At 29.4% G+C, this 16,435-nt stretch overlaps 1 protein-coding gene and 2 long non-coding RNA genes across 3 annotated transcripts in view; all 3 read left to right on the plus strand.

Moving 5' to 3' along the window:
* The window catches only part of LOC140667171 (bifunctional 3'-phosphoadenosine 5'-phosphosulfate synthase-like), a 52,534-nt gene extending 51,475 nt beyond the window's left edge, over nucleotides 1-1,059 (plus strand). Inside the window, exon 6 of the mRNA XM_072894929.1 lies at nucleotides 310-1,059. Coding sequence (XP_072751030.1) covers nucleotides 310-326 — 17 coding nt within the window. The 3' untranslated portion in view covers nucleotides 327-1,059. The remainder of the gene's footprint in view (nucleotides 1-309) is intronic.
* A 2,111-nt stretch (nucleotides 1,060-3,170) lies between these two features.
* LOC140666876 (uncharacterized) lies at nucleotides 3,171-6,649 on the plus strand. The gene is made up of 2 exons (XR_012046873.1): nucleotides 3,171-3,592; nucleotides 6,558-6,649. It is a non-coding gene; the product is annotated as an uncharacterized lncRNA (long non-coding RNA).
* A 6,030-nt stretch (nucleotides 6,650-12,679) lies between these two features.
* On the plus strand, nucleotides 12,680-16,167 carry LOC140666521 (uncharacterized). Its single transcript, XR_012046769.1, has 2 exons — nucleotides 12,680-13,101; nucleotides 16,076-16,167. It is a non-coding gene; the product is annotated as an uncharacterized lncRNA (long non-coding RNA).
* Nucleotides 16,168-16,435: the final 268 nt, after the last annotated feature.

Raw genomic sequence — 16,435 nt, forward strand, 5'->3', positions numbered from 1 at the left:
TTTTTCTCTAATTAAAAAAATTATGTATATATATATGTGTGCGTGCGTGCGTGCGTGCGTGCGTGCGTGCGTGCGTGCGTGCGTGCGTGCGTGCGTGTGTGTGTGTATGTGTATTTATACATGCACGAATATGTATACAAGCAATTATGTTCATCGCGCGATTGCTTATATGGCTACATAAAAATGTTTCAATAATAATATATAACATGTTATTCGTAGTATATAAAAATATTGCACGCAATTACGCAATAACTAATAAAATATATTAATTATTTCATATATATGAAATTTCTTATCTATAATTGATAGATATAGCACGGACTTGAACCAAACGATAAGTTTACCATCATTGTCGAAAAGTGGATGTAGCAAGGACATAAACCAAATGAGAAGTCTTACCGACAGTATCGAAAAGTGGATGTGGCTAAGTGTTTCCAATTCCTAAAAGTGGATGCAATGGCGCTGCTGCACAACATGTAGAAAGCGTTTTACGAAAAACGCCGGCATGGGCGCTCTCAGGTTTCTCTCTGGTTTTGTACATACTTTTCGGTGTTATGTATTTTGCCGGAGTTAGCGGTTTAGTTATATATAGAAGTCTGTGCATAAGACTTAAACCATAAGCGAATGGACCAATCATGGCTGAGACCTTAAGCAGCCATTTTAAAACGTCAGCAGTGTTGAAAATTTCATATGGTTGAAATTGTTACGTCTTAAGGTCGGGAAATATGGTAATAATAATGTTTTAAATTTTAAATTAAAAAAATAACACGTATCCTTCGTTATCGATCACACAGACCATGGACCACGGACTAAGGAAAATACTTATACCGGATGCCGAATGCCGGATGATGCATTTGCATAAAAGACTTAAAGCATAAGCGAATGGACCAATCACGGTCGAGACCTTAAGCAGCCATTTTAAGGGTCTTAGCAGAATGGCTACCTTATAGCAGAGAGAAGAATGAGAGGGGTCATGCCCTCGTTTTTTAGGGAACGCTTTTTCTCCGCCGTACAGTGGCGCTAACTGGATCCATAATTGAGTTTTCGGAACTACGTGGCTGGATCCACTTTCCACAGTGTCACGATAAAACGACCGATTGGTTCGAGTCCGTGCTAGATCCACAAATTGTGGTTCGTGTCCGTGCTAGATCCATAACTGTGGAGCTCTAAAATACGAAACATATAATAGATTTATTAATATGTTTTATTAGATATTATTAGCTGCGTGATCTTTTTCCACTTTAGCATATATTATGAAGTAATATATACGTATATATAGAATGAAAATGCATATTTTATTTCACATAAAATTTAATGTTCTAATAATTTCAATAAAAAAGTATTTTAATAAAATATATATGTGTATATTACTTCAATAAATATTACCAAAACGAAAAACAAGATTATACGCAATAATGTTTCGTACTTTATTATTAAGTGATGTATATGTGTACTAATAAACTGACACAATATATATATATATATATATATACATATATATAGATATATATATATATAAAATTTTATAATAGGAAATAAAATGAAATAACTTTTATTTAATATTTTGTTAAAAGTAATTATTGGATTAGCAAGACATTTGCGCTTAAAATGACACTGATATACATATAAGACGTAAGCACAACATAAATGAGATAATTTTGAATTAGATTAACCATACATATTAATTAAACATATTCCGATTTATGTCATGTTTGATGTCCTTTTAATCGTAAAAATCTCATTAATTCATTAAAATTATTTACAAGTCGATAAAATGCGAAATGTTAAAATTTTATTTTCTATGCTAAGATGAAATACGATACGAAAGACCGGAGATAAAGGAAGGCTCGCGAGCGAGGTTTCGGAACTCTCTTTGATGTTGGCCGTCTCGCTTGCTCCTTACTCGTTCTCTCTCTCTCGCTTTCCTCGAGCTCCCGCATCGAAGGTTTTTAAAGAGCTCGCTTATCTATAAAATGTAAACATGCAATAAAATGAAAATTAAAAGTTTTATTTCGCATTTTATCAACTTGTAAATAATTTTAATGAATTAATGAGATTTTTACGATTAAAAGGACACCAAACATGACATAAATCGGATTATGTTTAATTAATATGTATGGTTAATCTAATTCAAAATTATCTCATTTATGTTGTGCTTATGTCTTATATGTATATCAGTGTCATTTTAAGCGCAAATGTCTTGCTAATCCAATAATTACTTTTAACAAAATATTAAATAAAAGTTATTTCATTTTATTTCCTATTATAAAATTTTATATATATATATATCTATATATATGTATATATATATATATATATATATATATATATATATATATATATATATATATATATATATTGTGTCAGTTTATTAGTACACATACATCACTTAATAATAAAGTACGAAACATTATTGCGTATAATCTTGTTTTTCGTTTTGGTAATATTTATTGAAGTAATATACACATATATATTTTATTAAAATACTTTTTTATTGAAATTATTAGAACATTAAATTTTATGTGAAATAAAATATGCATTTTAATTCTATATATACGTATATATTACTTCATAATATATGCTAAAGTGAAAAAAGATCACGCAGCTAATAATATCTAATAAAACATATTAATAAATCTATTATATATTTCGTACTTTAGAGATCCACAGTTATGGATCTAGCACGGATACGAACCACAATTTGTGGATCTAGCACGGACTCGAACCAATCGGTCGTTTTATCGTGGCACTGGAAAGTGGATCCAGCCACGTAGTTCCGAAAACTCAATTGTGGATCCAGTTAGCGCCACTGTACGGCGGTGAAAAAGCGTTCCCTAAAAAACGAGGGCATAACCCCTCTCATTCTTCTCTCTGCTTATAGTCTTAAAACATGTTTTATGGTTTAAGCTTGAAGTCTTATGGGTCATCTACAATGGCCGTAGAACGTAAGGTCGCAAGCAAATTGACCAATGACAGTCAAGCATTTTCGAAAATGCTTGATTGTCATTGGTCAATTTGCTTGCGACCTTACGTTCTACGGCCATTCTAGATGACCCATTAAAGTAACGCATAATACTGTCTTATGTTTTAATGTTTTAATGGAAATACGAAAGCGGCAAGGAATAAGGTATGTATAAAATCGCAATAATTATATTCAGTTTACTGTATTGCGTTTTTATACATACCTTATTCCTTGCCGCTTTCGTATTTCCATTAAAACATTAAAACATAAGACAGTATTGTGCGTTACTTTAGCATATTCGAAAATGCTTGACTGTCATTGGTCAATTTGCTTGCGACCTTACGTTCTACGGCCATTGTAGATGACCCATTAGGCCGGGTCTACAATAGCTGTAGTAAGCCTTAAGTCGTAAAAAATAAACCAATCATATTCATTATTCTTCTCTAAAATCAATTATAATTGGTTAATTTCTTACAGCTTAAGGCTTACTGCATCTATTGTAGACCCGGCCTTATGCGTTACACAAAAGTCTGTGCTGCGGCCCTAAGTTTTTTTGTGTGTTTTTGACCTTAAGGCTCCCGAGTAGTTCCCGAGAAACTCTGAGTTGACGTTGGCGACAACCAACCATAGGTATGGTAAGAAATAGGAATAAGAATCTTGTCATTATGCTCTCTTTTTTATCTGGCAATGTCTGAATTATTCTCTCTCTTTTTGTCTCGCATTGATGTTTGAAAGTGACGTTTTGACAGCCAAATTATTCTTGTGTGCCATTTTTAAATAAAAAGGTATTTTATAAAATTTATTTTATAAAACTTTATTTTAATAAAACAACACTATAGATCGCTTCAGTACATTTGTAAAATTGTTCGAAAACTAGCTTAGCAAGAAATACTATGTGGAGGGAACATTTTCCATTTCTTTAGACAGTTGCCAAACCGCTTTTCTCCCATGTAAGTAGGCTTATTTTGACACTCATTTTACGGCTATTTATCAACTGTTAAGAGAAAAGCTTAGTTTTCTGACAATTGTACAAGTGTGTTAAAGCGATCTGTAGTCTTGGTTCATCGAAATATCTTTTTATTTAAAAACGACATGCAAGAATTCTCAAAATATTATTTCTCGCTTATGACGTCACGATTCCAAAAATGGCCGCGGTAACTATACTAGGGAGCCTTAATAAATAATCATTATTAATAAAAAATTCTAGTTTTTGTTAATGATAATGAAAATAAATACATGGCATTTTAATCGGATTTTTAAGACTGTTCAGGATTTTTAACATTCTCTCTCCTCGCCTCTCTTCTTCTCTTGCCTTCATTATTTCCTCTTTTTTCTGTCTGCATATGTGCGTGCATGCGCGCGTACACTTTATTAAAAATATAAAGCAAACTGTTTCTTTTTTTTATTTTCTTATGCATATTTTGCTTAAACATTTTCACATTTCGTAAATTTAAACTTATCAAAGACATAAATGCGATAAAACTCTGTGACAGCAATGTTAAAAATTGCTGCAGACACTATATATAAACTATTTTTTTTACACAATACAATAAATCCACTATTTTTAATGTCAAAATTTTTTATTCAATATATATTCAATATTTTATTCAATATCCTAATTAACATAATTCATATTCGACAATATATATATAGATTAACAAAACTGCGAAAAGCTATGTTTTTGATCGTCCCTTATTACAGAGAAATTCAATCCCATGTATCCGACATTTATAGCGATAATAAATATTACAACAGTTGTGATTGCAGTTCACAATTATTAATCTACCATGTACATCTCTTTCCTCTTCTTTCATCTTTTTCTCTATTTTCTTGAAAATAAAGTCTTTGACACTTTTTTATAAATACATATATTTTATCGAATACGAATTGATATACAAAAAAAACAAATTAGTTTAAATTTAATGCAAAAAAATGACTTTTACGTGTAATATACTAATTGTTGTAGAGTAATCAATAAATGATGAATTTATCGATATGCTAACAAAGTTTAATCTTTAAGTCTTGGGATGCAGATATACACGCTATATGTATCGACCCTTGGAAAATGTAATGTCTTAAATTTTTTCTTTTTAATTTAAAAATTTTTATTTTATTTTATTATAAGTGATAATTATATGTTAATTTATATAAATTATGTTAAATATACTTGATTGTATATGTATATATATATATATATATATATATATATATATTTATTTATTATACATATATACATATATATATTATATATATTATATATATACCCGGGAAAAAAAGTCCATATAAAATTGGCCATATATGGATTTTGTCAATATCTGAGCATGTCTTGCCAAATATAGTTATATATGATTATTAAATAATATATATATATATATATATATATATATATATATATATATATATATATGATTTTATTTAATTATCATATTATCATATATAACTATATTTGGCAAGATATGCTCAGATATTGACAAAGTCTATATATGGCCAACTTTTTTCCCGGGTACGCACGCACGCACGCACGCACGCACACTACCTTCCATAAGTTTGGAAGCATCCTATATTTTACAGATAAACAGTTGTACGGTAGTGATCTATGCAGGTTTGATATAAATATATCATACGACAAATATTTCCATCTAAGACACTTGTAACACTTTTACATGTAGTAAATATATCTGTAATTAATTAATTACATTTTCGTAAGCCGGAGCGCTCGAAGTTGAATTTTGCGTGCTAATCTGTTATAGCACATTTTCTGCTATAATTGGTACAGCATGTATTAGATGTAGTGGTGCCTGTAATGTGTGCGCAAAATTATAACTACACGTCAGAGTGATAAGAAGTCATTTGTAAATGCAATTTAAGTTTTTGTAAAATTGATAAAATTAATCACAATCACTGAAAATGACCCCGACGCGCCAGATTCCGTATGAATTACGACTCAAGATAATTAATATAATTAGTAAATAAACATTTACAAACAAAAATAAATCGATTTTATCATGTATTTTTTTTTATATTAAAAATTTTTATAGTGTTTCCAAACTTATGGAGGGTATTGTACATATTTAAAATACATATAGTAGTTTTTAACACAAATGCTTTTTAAATTAACTTTGTTGAGTTAACCATTCCTTAAAATATAAGTCTGTCATTACCTTAAATTACTTTTCCTTCATCAATTTTATATATGTTAAAAATGGAGATTCAACGTGAAATATGTTAACTTTTGTGATTGCTTATTTAAAAATTTTTAGATTTTATTTTTAATAGAGAAAGGGAGGAAGGGAAGGAGGGAGGGAGGGAGGGACGAGAGAGAGAGGGGGGGGGTAGGAGAGGGGAGGAGGAGAGAGAGAGAGAGAGAGTGTGTGTGTGTGTGTAGGGTCTACAAATAATTAACAAAGTTAGAAAAAAGTATACATTATCTTATCTTGTACATTGTTTCATATCTTATTTAACATAATATAAAGCTTATAGATTTATCTAGATTAATAGATATAATATTTGTAAAATATATAACTCATCATTAATGTACTGAAAAACATATAAAATCTGTTCCTTCTAACTACTACTATATTTTTTCCAATATTAGATTTTAAAATAAAAGAAGATACACCTGTACAGAAAAATTCAAAATTTCAAGATGGGCAGAAGCGAAGGAAGGGAGGATGAGGAAAAGAGGAGAAAAGAGGAGAAAAAAAAGTGCAAAACATATATTGATCCTATTATTAGAATTATATTTTTTAGTTGTGTTTTTTGCACTTAAAGACGAATAAATATGCAATAGTTATATTCAAAAGAAAAATACAGCTAAAAGAAATAGATCCTGTTTCTAATGAATATATATAAGGACTTTTATAATTACATTAGATATACACAAGTTTCTTTAGCTATATTTTCTTGCATTTTTTTATTTAAATGAAATAAGTATATACTTACATATAGACATAGGAAAAAGAAGAAAATAGAGGAAAATGTAGTGTGATAGTAATAATAATTATAGTAATAGTAAAAAATATAGTGTGACTAACAATGATAATAATAGTAATAACACTAATAATAATAAAATGATATTGCCTCACATGTCCAATTGTTGATAGACTCAGAGACTACATTTGACAAGCCAAAATTAAAATAGTTATAATGTGAATATGGTAAGATAATAATAATAAATTTTATACTCGAAAAAGGCAAAAGTTGAAAAATGCAGATAAAAAGAACAGACTGATAGTTTGTTAAAAAGAAGTGTGCAATATTCACAAAGAATGATACAAAGATAATGTGATATAGAATGACTTATTTAATACATAACACGCATACATGGCTTGCGACAAACACATACACACATCGCACGCGCGCATACATACACGCATGTACAAATGCACGAATACATTTTACTTTTTCACCGATTTATACAAAATAGTTTACATACTGTGCTATTCTACAAAACTAAACGTTTTCGAGAGTCTCTATTTTTTATTTTTCGCATCTTATAGTCTTCGATTTCTAATTTTTATCTTCATGTTAAGCTTTGTCTCGTCTTCTCATTTACAACTTACAAATCTTCTAGCATATTTTTCTATTTTCTACAATTTCTTCAATTCTTTTCTTTTATGTATCAAGTATTTTTTTGTAACATAAATATTTATATGAATCTCCTTTCTTTTTTGCACTTTAGAATCTTCAATTTAAAAAAATTTTTTTTTATCAGAGTTTTTGTCTTCTCTTCCTTTCTTTGCATTTTATAATCTTTAATCTTACAAAATCTTATTTTTCTTGCAATATTTTACAACTTTCTTTTTAAAATTTCTGGTTTCTCACTGATATCATACATTAGACGTGAGGAATTATGTAAATTTTTTTCTTATAATATATGTCAGAATCAATTAATTTTTAGCAGTAACAATGAAGTCTTCAACTGATTTTTTCAATTATTTTTTGTTTTCAACATAAGTGTATCATAAATTGCTCTGGCATTATTCTCATGAGAGAGGTTCAAACATAGACATGTCTATGGGTTCGAATGAAAATACTACCACAGAGTGTGTCTTATGTTACATCCTATAAATCTTGATAGGATCACTGAGGATATAAAAGTTAAAGATTCTTTTCGTAATTTTTTCTAAAAGTTAAAATCCTAGAACTTTTTAAAGTTTGAAGAAATCTGAAGAATTTAAAAAATCTTGCTTTAAATACAAAAAATATATATTAGAGTCTGTAAAAAAGAACCAGAACATTTTATAGATACTGCAGAATTTTTCAGTATAAGATTTCTCTATAAGATTTCTCCTATAAATAAGATATTCAGGCTAAAATAAAAATCTCAATATTTTTTGTAGCATTTCTTATGTATCTTTATCATTATATCTGAAAAATTAAAAATTCAATCCAAGATTTGAAGATGTTAAATAGGATTTAAAGACTTAAATATTCAGGAATTTTTATGAGTACATTCAATTCAAGATTCTATAGAATTTTATAGTAGAAAAAATTAAATCTAATTGTTATACACGATAGATGCAGTTGCAAGATTGACTTCGGCATTCGTGTCGGATAGATCGGGCAAGGATAGCATCACCGGTATCATTTGAATCTTCCCCGTATCGTCCTGTCGTTGTAGATGCACTACAGCGGTACCAGATTGTAAAATATCATTCGTTATAATTTCATCTGTCATGATTTCAGGACTAGGCTCCATATTGTCAGCCGTAACTTCCTCTGTGTACACATTGGAATCTTCTATGTTCATAATCACTTCTGTAGCTTCTGATGCCTCTCTCGAAGTTTCTTCATATTCCTAGAAAAGCAACAACATTATGAAATAATCTCGAAAGAAACAATATACAGGTGCTTTATTATAATTGAAATCTAGAAATCAAAGGGTTTTAGAAAAAAATGTTTCAGACAAAAGTTGTTTGGTTCAAAGAAAAAAAAAAAATAAGGCTATATTTGACCTTAAAAAAGAATTCTAAAGTCGTTTGTATTACCGACCAAAATCTAATTTAACGAAACAACATATTTGTTTATTATAAAAGTTTATAGTACATATAAAATAAGATAGGTTTGCATTATGAATTGTATGTAACATGTTCACACTAGGAATTACATGAAGGAATATTTGTGAGCTTTTATAAATGAGCTTAGAAAAATAAAAACATTTTGATTTGAATAGTGTTTCGAGACTTAGCATGAAAATACTTTATTTTATATAATTGTATATCGTATTATTATGTATAAATTTCTAAAATCTCGTGTTAAGCAAATATATTGTTACGTTAGGTTAGATTTCTGGTCAGTAAAACACAATAACTTTAGAAGCCGAAGTCATCTGTATTACCGAAAAAAATCTAATTAACATAACAATATATTTTTAATATAAAAGTTTTGCAGTGTGTGTGTGTGTGGTGCGTGTGTGTTGTGTGTGTGTGTGGTGTGTGTGTGTGTGTGTGTGTGTGTGTGTGTGTGTGTGTGTGTGTGTGTGTGTGTGTGTGTGTGTGTGTGTGTGTGTGTGTGTGTGTGTGTGTGTGTGTGTGTGTGTGTGTGTGTGTGTGTGTGTGTGTGTGTGTGTGTGTGTGTGTGTGTGTGTGTGTGTGTGTGTGTGTGTGTGTGTGTGTGTGTGTGTGTGTGTGTGTGTGTGTGTGTGTGTGTGTGTGTGTATGTGTATTTATACATGCACGAATATGTATACAAGCAATTATGTTCATCGCGCGATTGCTTATATGGCTACATAAAAATGTTTCAATAATAATATATAACATGTTATTCGTAGTATATAAAAATATTGCACGCAATTACGCAATAACTAATAAAATATATTAATTATTTCATATATATGAAATTTCTTATCTATAATTGATAGATATAGCACGGACTTGAACCAAACGATAAGTTTACCATCATTGTCGAAAAGTGGATGTAGCAAGGACATAAACCAAATGAGAAGTCTTACCGACAGTATCGAAAAGTGGATGTGGCTAAGTGTTTCCAATTCCTAAAAGTGGATGCAATGGCGCTGCTGCACAACATGTAGAAAGCGTTTTACGAAAAACGCCGGCATGGGCGCTCTCAGGTTTCTCTCTGGTTTTGTACATACTTTTCGGTGTTATGTATTTTGCCGGAGTTAGCGGTTTAGTTATATATAGAAGTCTGTGCATAAGACTTAAACCATAAGCGAATGGACCAATCATGGCTGAGACCTTAAGCAGCCATTTTAAAACGTCAGCAGTGTTGAAAATTTCATATGGTTGAAATTGTTACGTCTTAAGGTCGGGAAATATGGTAATAATAATGTTTTAAATTTTAAATTAAAAAAATAACACGTATCCTTCGTTATCGATCACACAGACCATGGACCACGGACTAAGGAAAATACTTATACCGGATGCCGAATGCCGGATGATGCATTTGCATAAAAGACTTAAAGCATAAGCGAATGGACCAATCACGGTCGAGACCTTAAGCAGCCATTTTAAGGGTCTTAGCAGAATGGCTACCTTATAGCAGAGAGAAGAATGAGAGGGGTCATGCCCTCGTTTTTTAGGGAACGCTTTTTCTCCGCCGTACAGTGGCGCTAACTGGATCCATAATTGAGTTTTCGGAACTACGTGGCTGGATCCACTTTCCACAGTGTCACGATAAAACGACTGATTGGTTCGAGTCCGTGCTAGATCCACAAATTGTGGTTCGTGTCCGTGCTAGATCCATAACTGTGGAGCTCTAAAATACGAAACATATAATAGATTTATTAATATGTTTTATTAGATATTATTAGCTGCGTGATCTTTTTCCACTTTAGCATATATTATGAAGTAATATATACGTATATATAGAATGAAAATGCATATTTTATTTCACATAAAATTTAATGTTCTAATAATTTCAATAAAAAAGTATTTTAATAAAATATATATGTGTATATTACTTCAATAAATATTACCAAAACGAAAAACAAGATTATACGCAATAATGTTTCGTACTTTATTATTAAGTGATGTATATGTGTACTAATAAACTGACACAATATATATATATATATATATATACATATATATAGATATATATATATATAAAATTTTATAATAGGAAATAAAATGAAATAACTTTTATTTAATATTTTGTTAAAAGTAATTATTGGATTAGCAAGACATTTGCGCTTAAAATGACACTGATATACATATAAGACGTAAGCACAACATAAATGAGATAATTTTGAATTAGATTAACCATACATATTAATTAAACATATTCCGATTTATGTCATGTTTGATGTCCTTTTAATCGTAAAAATCTCATTAATTCATTAAAATTATTTACAAGTCGATAAAATGCGAAATGTTAAAATTTTATTTTCTATGCTAAGATGAAATACGATACGAAAGACCGGAGATAAAGGAAGGCTCGCGAGCGAGGTTTCGGAACTCTCTTTGATGTTGGCCGTCTCGCTTGCTCCTTACTCGTTCTCTCTCTCTCGCTTTCCTCGAGCTCCCGCATCGAAGGTTTTTAAAGAGCTCGCTTATCTATAAAATGTAAACATGCAATAAAATGAAAATTAAAAGTTTTATTTCGCATTTTATCAACTTGTAAATAATTTTAATGAATTAATGAGATTTTTACGATTAAAAGGACACCAAACATGACATAAATCGGATTATGTTTAATTAATATGTATGGTTAATCTAATTCAAAATTATCTCATTTATGTTGTGCTTATGTCTTATATGTATATCAGTGTCATTTTAAGCGCAAATGTCTTGCTAATCCAATAATTACTTTTAACAAAATATTAAATAAAAGTTATTTCATTTTATTTCCTATTATAAAATTTTATATATATATATATCTATATATATGTATATATATATATATATATATATATATATATATATATATATATATATATATATTGTGTCAGTTTATTAGTACACATACATCACTTAATAATAAAGTACGAAACATTATTGCGTATAATCTTGTTTTTCGTTTTGGTAATATTTATTGAAGTAATATACACATATATATTTTATTAAAATACTTTTTTATTGAAATTATTAGAACATTAAATTTTATGTGAAATAAAATATGCATTTTAATTCTATATATACGTATATATTACTTCATAATATATGCTAAAGTGAAAAAAGATCACGCAGCTAATAATATCTAATAAAACATATTAATAAATCTATTATATATTTCGTACTTTAGAGATCCACAGTTATGGATCTAGCACGGATACGAACCACAATTTGTGGATCTAGCACGGACTCGAACCAATCGGTCGTTTTATCGTGGCACTGGAAAGTGGATCCAGCCACGTAGTTCCGAAAACTCAATTGTGGATCCAGTTAGCGCCACTGTACGGCGGTGAAAAAGCGTTCCCTAAAAAACGAGGGCATAACCCCTCTCATTCTTCTCTCTGCTTATAGTCTTAAAACATGTTTTATGGTTTAAGCTTGAAGTCTTATGGGTCATCTACAATGGCCGTAGAACGTAAGGTCGCAAGCAAATTGACCAATGACAGTCAAGCATTTTCGAAAATGCTTGATTGTCATTGGTCAATTTGCTTGCGACCTTACGTTCTACGGCCATTCTAGATGACCCATTAAAGTAACGCATAATACTGTCTTATGTTTTAATGTTTTAATGGAAATACGAAAGCGGCAAGGAATAAGGTATGTATAAAATCGCAATAATTATATTCAGTTTACTGTATTGCGTTTTTATACATACCTTATTCCTTGCCGCTTTCGTATTTCCATTAAAACATTAAAACATAAGACAGTATTGTGCGTTACTTTAGCATATTCGAAAATGCTTGACTGTCATTGGTCAATTTGCTTGCGACCTTACGTTCTACGGCCATTGTAGATGACCCATTAGGCCGGGTCTACAATAGCTGTAGTAAGCCTTAAGTCGTAAAAAATAAACCAATCATATTCATTATTCTTCTCTAAAATCAATTATAATTGGTTAATTTCTTACAGCTTAAGGCTTACTGCATCTATTGTAGACCCGGCCTTATGCGTTACACAAAAGTCTGTGCTGCGGCCCTAAGTTTTTTTGTGTGTTTTTGACCTTAAGGCTCCCGAGTAGTTCCCGAGAAACTCTGAGTTGACGTTGGCGACAACCAACCATAGGTATGGTAAGAAATAGGAATAAGAATCTTGTCATTATGCTCTCTTTTTTATCTGGCAATGTCTGAATTATTCTCTCTCTTTTTGTCTCGCATTGATGTTTGAAAGTGACGTTTTGACAGCCAAATTATTCTTGTGTGCCATTTTTAAATAAAAAGGTATTTTATAAAATTTATTTTATAAAACTTTATTTTAATAAAACAACACTATAGATCGCTTCAGTACATTTGTAAAATTGTTCGAAAACTAGCTTAGCAAGAAATACTATGTGGAGGGAACATTTTCCATTTCTTTAGACAGTTGCCAAACCGCTTTTTTCCCATGTAAGTAGGCTTATTTTGACACTCATTTTACGGCTATTTATCAACTGTTAAGAGAAAAGCTTAGTTTTCTGACAATTGTACAAGTGTGTTAAAGCGATCTGTAGTCTTGGTTCATCGAAATATCTTTTTATTTAAAAACGACATGCAAGAATTCTCAAAATATTATTTCTCGCTTATGACGTCACGATTCCAAAAATGGCCGCGGTAACTATACTAGGGAGCCTTAATAAATAATCATTATTAATAAAAAATTCTAGTTTTTGTTAATGATAATGAAAATAAATACATGGCATTTTAATCGGATTTTTAAGACTGTTCAGGATTTTTAACATTCTCTCTCCTCGCCTCTCTTCTTCTCTTGCCTTCATTATTTCCTCTTTTTTCTGTCTGCATATGTGCGTGCATGCGCGCGTACACTTTATTAAAAATATAAAGCAAACTGTTTCTTTTTTTTATTTTCTTATGCATATTTTGCTTAAACATTTTCACATTTCGTAAATTTAAACTTATCAAAGACATAAATGCGATAAAACTCTGTGACAGCAATGTTAAAAATTGCTGCAGACACTATATATAAACTATTTTTTTTACACAATACAATAAATCCACTATTTTTAATGTCAAAATTTTTTATTCAATATATATTCAATATTTTATTCAATATCCTAATTAACATAATTCATATTCGACAATATATATATAGATTAACAAAACTGCGAAAAGCTATGTTTTTGATCGTCCCTTATTACAGAGAAATTCAATCCCATGTATCCGACATTTATAGCGATAATAAATATTACAACAGTTGTGATTGCAGTTCACAATTATTAATCTACCATGTACATCTCTTTCCTCTTCTTTCATCTTTTTCTCTATTTTCTTGAAAATAAAGTCTTTGACACTTTTTTATAAATACATATATTTTATCGAATACGAATTGATATACAAAAAAAACAAATTAGTTTAAATTTAATGCAAAAAAATGACTTTTACGTGTAATATACTAATTGTTGTAGAGTAATCAATAAATGATGAATTTATCGATATGCTAACAAAGTTTAATCTTTAAGTCTTGGGATGCAGATATACACGCTATATGTATCGACCCTTGGAAAATGTAATGTCTTAAATTTTTTCTTTTTAATTTAAAAATTTTTATTTTATTTTATTATAAGTGATAATTATATGTTAATTTATATAAATTATGTTAAATATACTTGATTGTATATGTATATATATATATATATATATATATATATATATTTATTTATTATACATATATACATATATATATTATATATATTATATATATACCCGGGAAAAAAAGTCCATATAAAATTGGCCATATATGGATTTTGTCAATATCTGAGCATGTCTTGCCAAATATAGTTATATATGATTATTAAATAATATCATATATATATATATATATATATATATATATATATATATATATATATATATATATGATTTTATTTAATTATCATATTATCATATATAACTATATTTGGCAAGATATGCTCAGATATTGACAAAGTCTATATATGGCCAACTTTTTTCCCGGGTACGCACGCACGCACGCACGCACGCACACTACCTTCCATAAGTTTGGAAGCATCCTATATTTTACAGATAAACAGTTGTACGGTAGTGATCTATGCAGGTTTGATATAAATATATCATACGACAAATATTTCCATCTAAGACACTTGTAACACTTTTACATGTAGTAAATATATCTGTAATTAATTAATTACATTTTCGTAAGCCGGAGCGCTCGAAGTTGAATTTTGCGTGCTAATCTGTTATAGCACATTTTCTGCTATAATTGGTACAGCATGTATTAGATGTAGTGGTGCCTGTAATGTGTGCGCAAAATTATAACTACACGTCAGAGTGATAAGAAGTCATTTGTAAATGCAATTTAAGTTTTTGTAAAATTGATAAAATTAATCACAATCACTGAAAATGACCCCGACGCGCCAGATTCCGTATGAATTACGACTCAAGATAATTAATATAATTAGTAAATAAACATTTACAAACAAAAATAAATCGATTTTATCATGTATTTTTTTTTATATTAAAAATTTTTATAGTGTTTCCAAACTTATGGAGGGTATTGTACATATTTAAAATACATATAGTAGTTTTTAACACAAATGCTTTTTAAATTAACTTTGTTGAGTTAACCATTCCTTAAAATATAAGTCTGTCATTACCTTAAATTACTTTTCCTTCATCAATTTTATATATGTTAAAAATGGAGATTCAACGTGAAATATGTTAACTTTTGTGATTGCTTATTTAAAAATTTTTAGATTTTATTTTTAATAGAGAAAGGGAGGAAGGGAAGGAGGGAGGGAGGGAGGGACGAGAGAGAGAGGGGGGGTAGGAGAGGGGAGGAGGAGAGAGAGAGAGAGAGAGTGTGTGTGTGTGTGTAGGGTCTACAAATAATTAACAAAGTTAGAAAAAAGTATACATTATCTTATCTTGTACATTGTTTCATATCTTATTTAACATAATATAAAGCTTATAGATTTATCTAGATTAATAGATATAATATTTGTAAAATATATAACTCATCATTAATGTACTGAAAAACATATAAAATCTGTTCCTTCTAACTACTACTATATTTTTTCCAATATTAGATTTTAAAATAAAAGAAGATACACCTGTACAGAAAAATTCAAAATTTCAAGATGGGCAGAAGCGAAGGAAGGGAGGATGAGGAAAAGAGGAGAAAAGAGGAGAAAAAAAAGTGCAAAACATATATTGATCCTATTATTAGAATTATATTTTTTAGTTGTGTTTTTTGCACTTAAAGACGAATAAATATGCAATAGTTATATTCAAAAGAAAAATACAGCTAAAAGAAATAGATCCTGTTTCTAATGAATATATATAAGGACTTTTATAATTACATTAGATATACACAAGTTTCTTTAGCTATATTTTCTTGCATTTTTTTATTTAAATGAAATAAGTATATACTTACATATAGACATAGG

The sequence above is a fragment of the Anoplolepis gracilipes genome, chromosome 6 (assembly GCF_047496725.1).
Source record: "Anoplolepis gracilipes chromosome 6, ASM4749672v1, whole genome shotgun sequence".
Taxonomy (NCBI): Eukaryota; Metazoa; Arthropoda; class Insecta; order Hymenoptera; family Formicidae; genus Anoplolepis; species Anoplolepis gracilipes.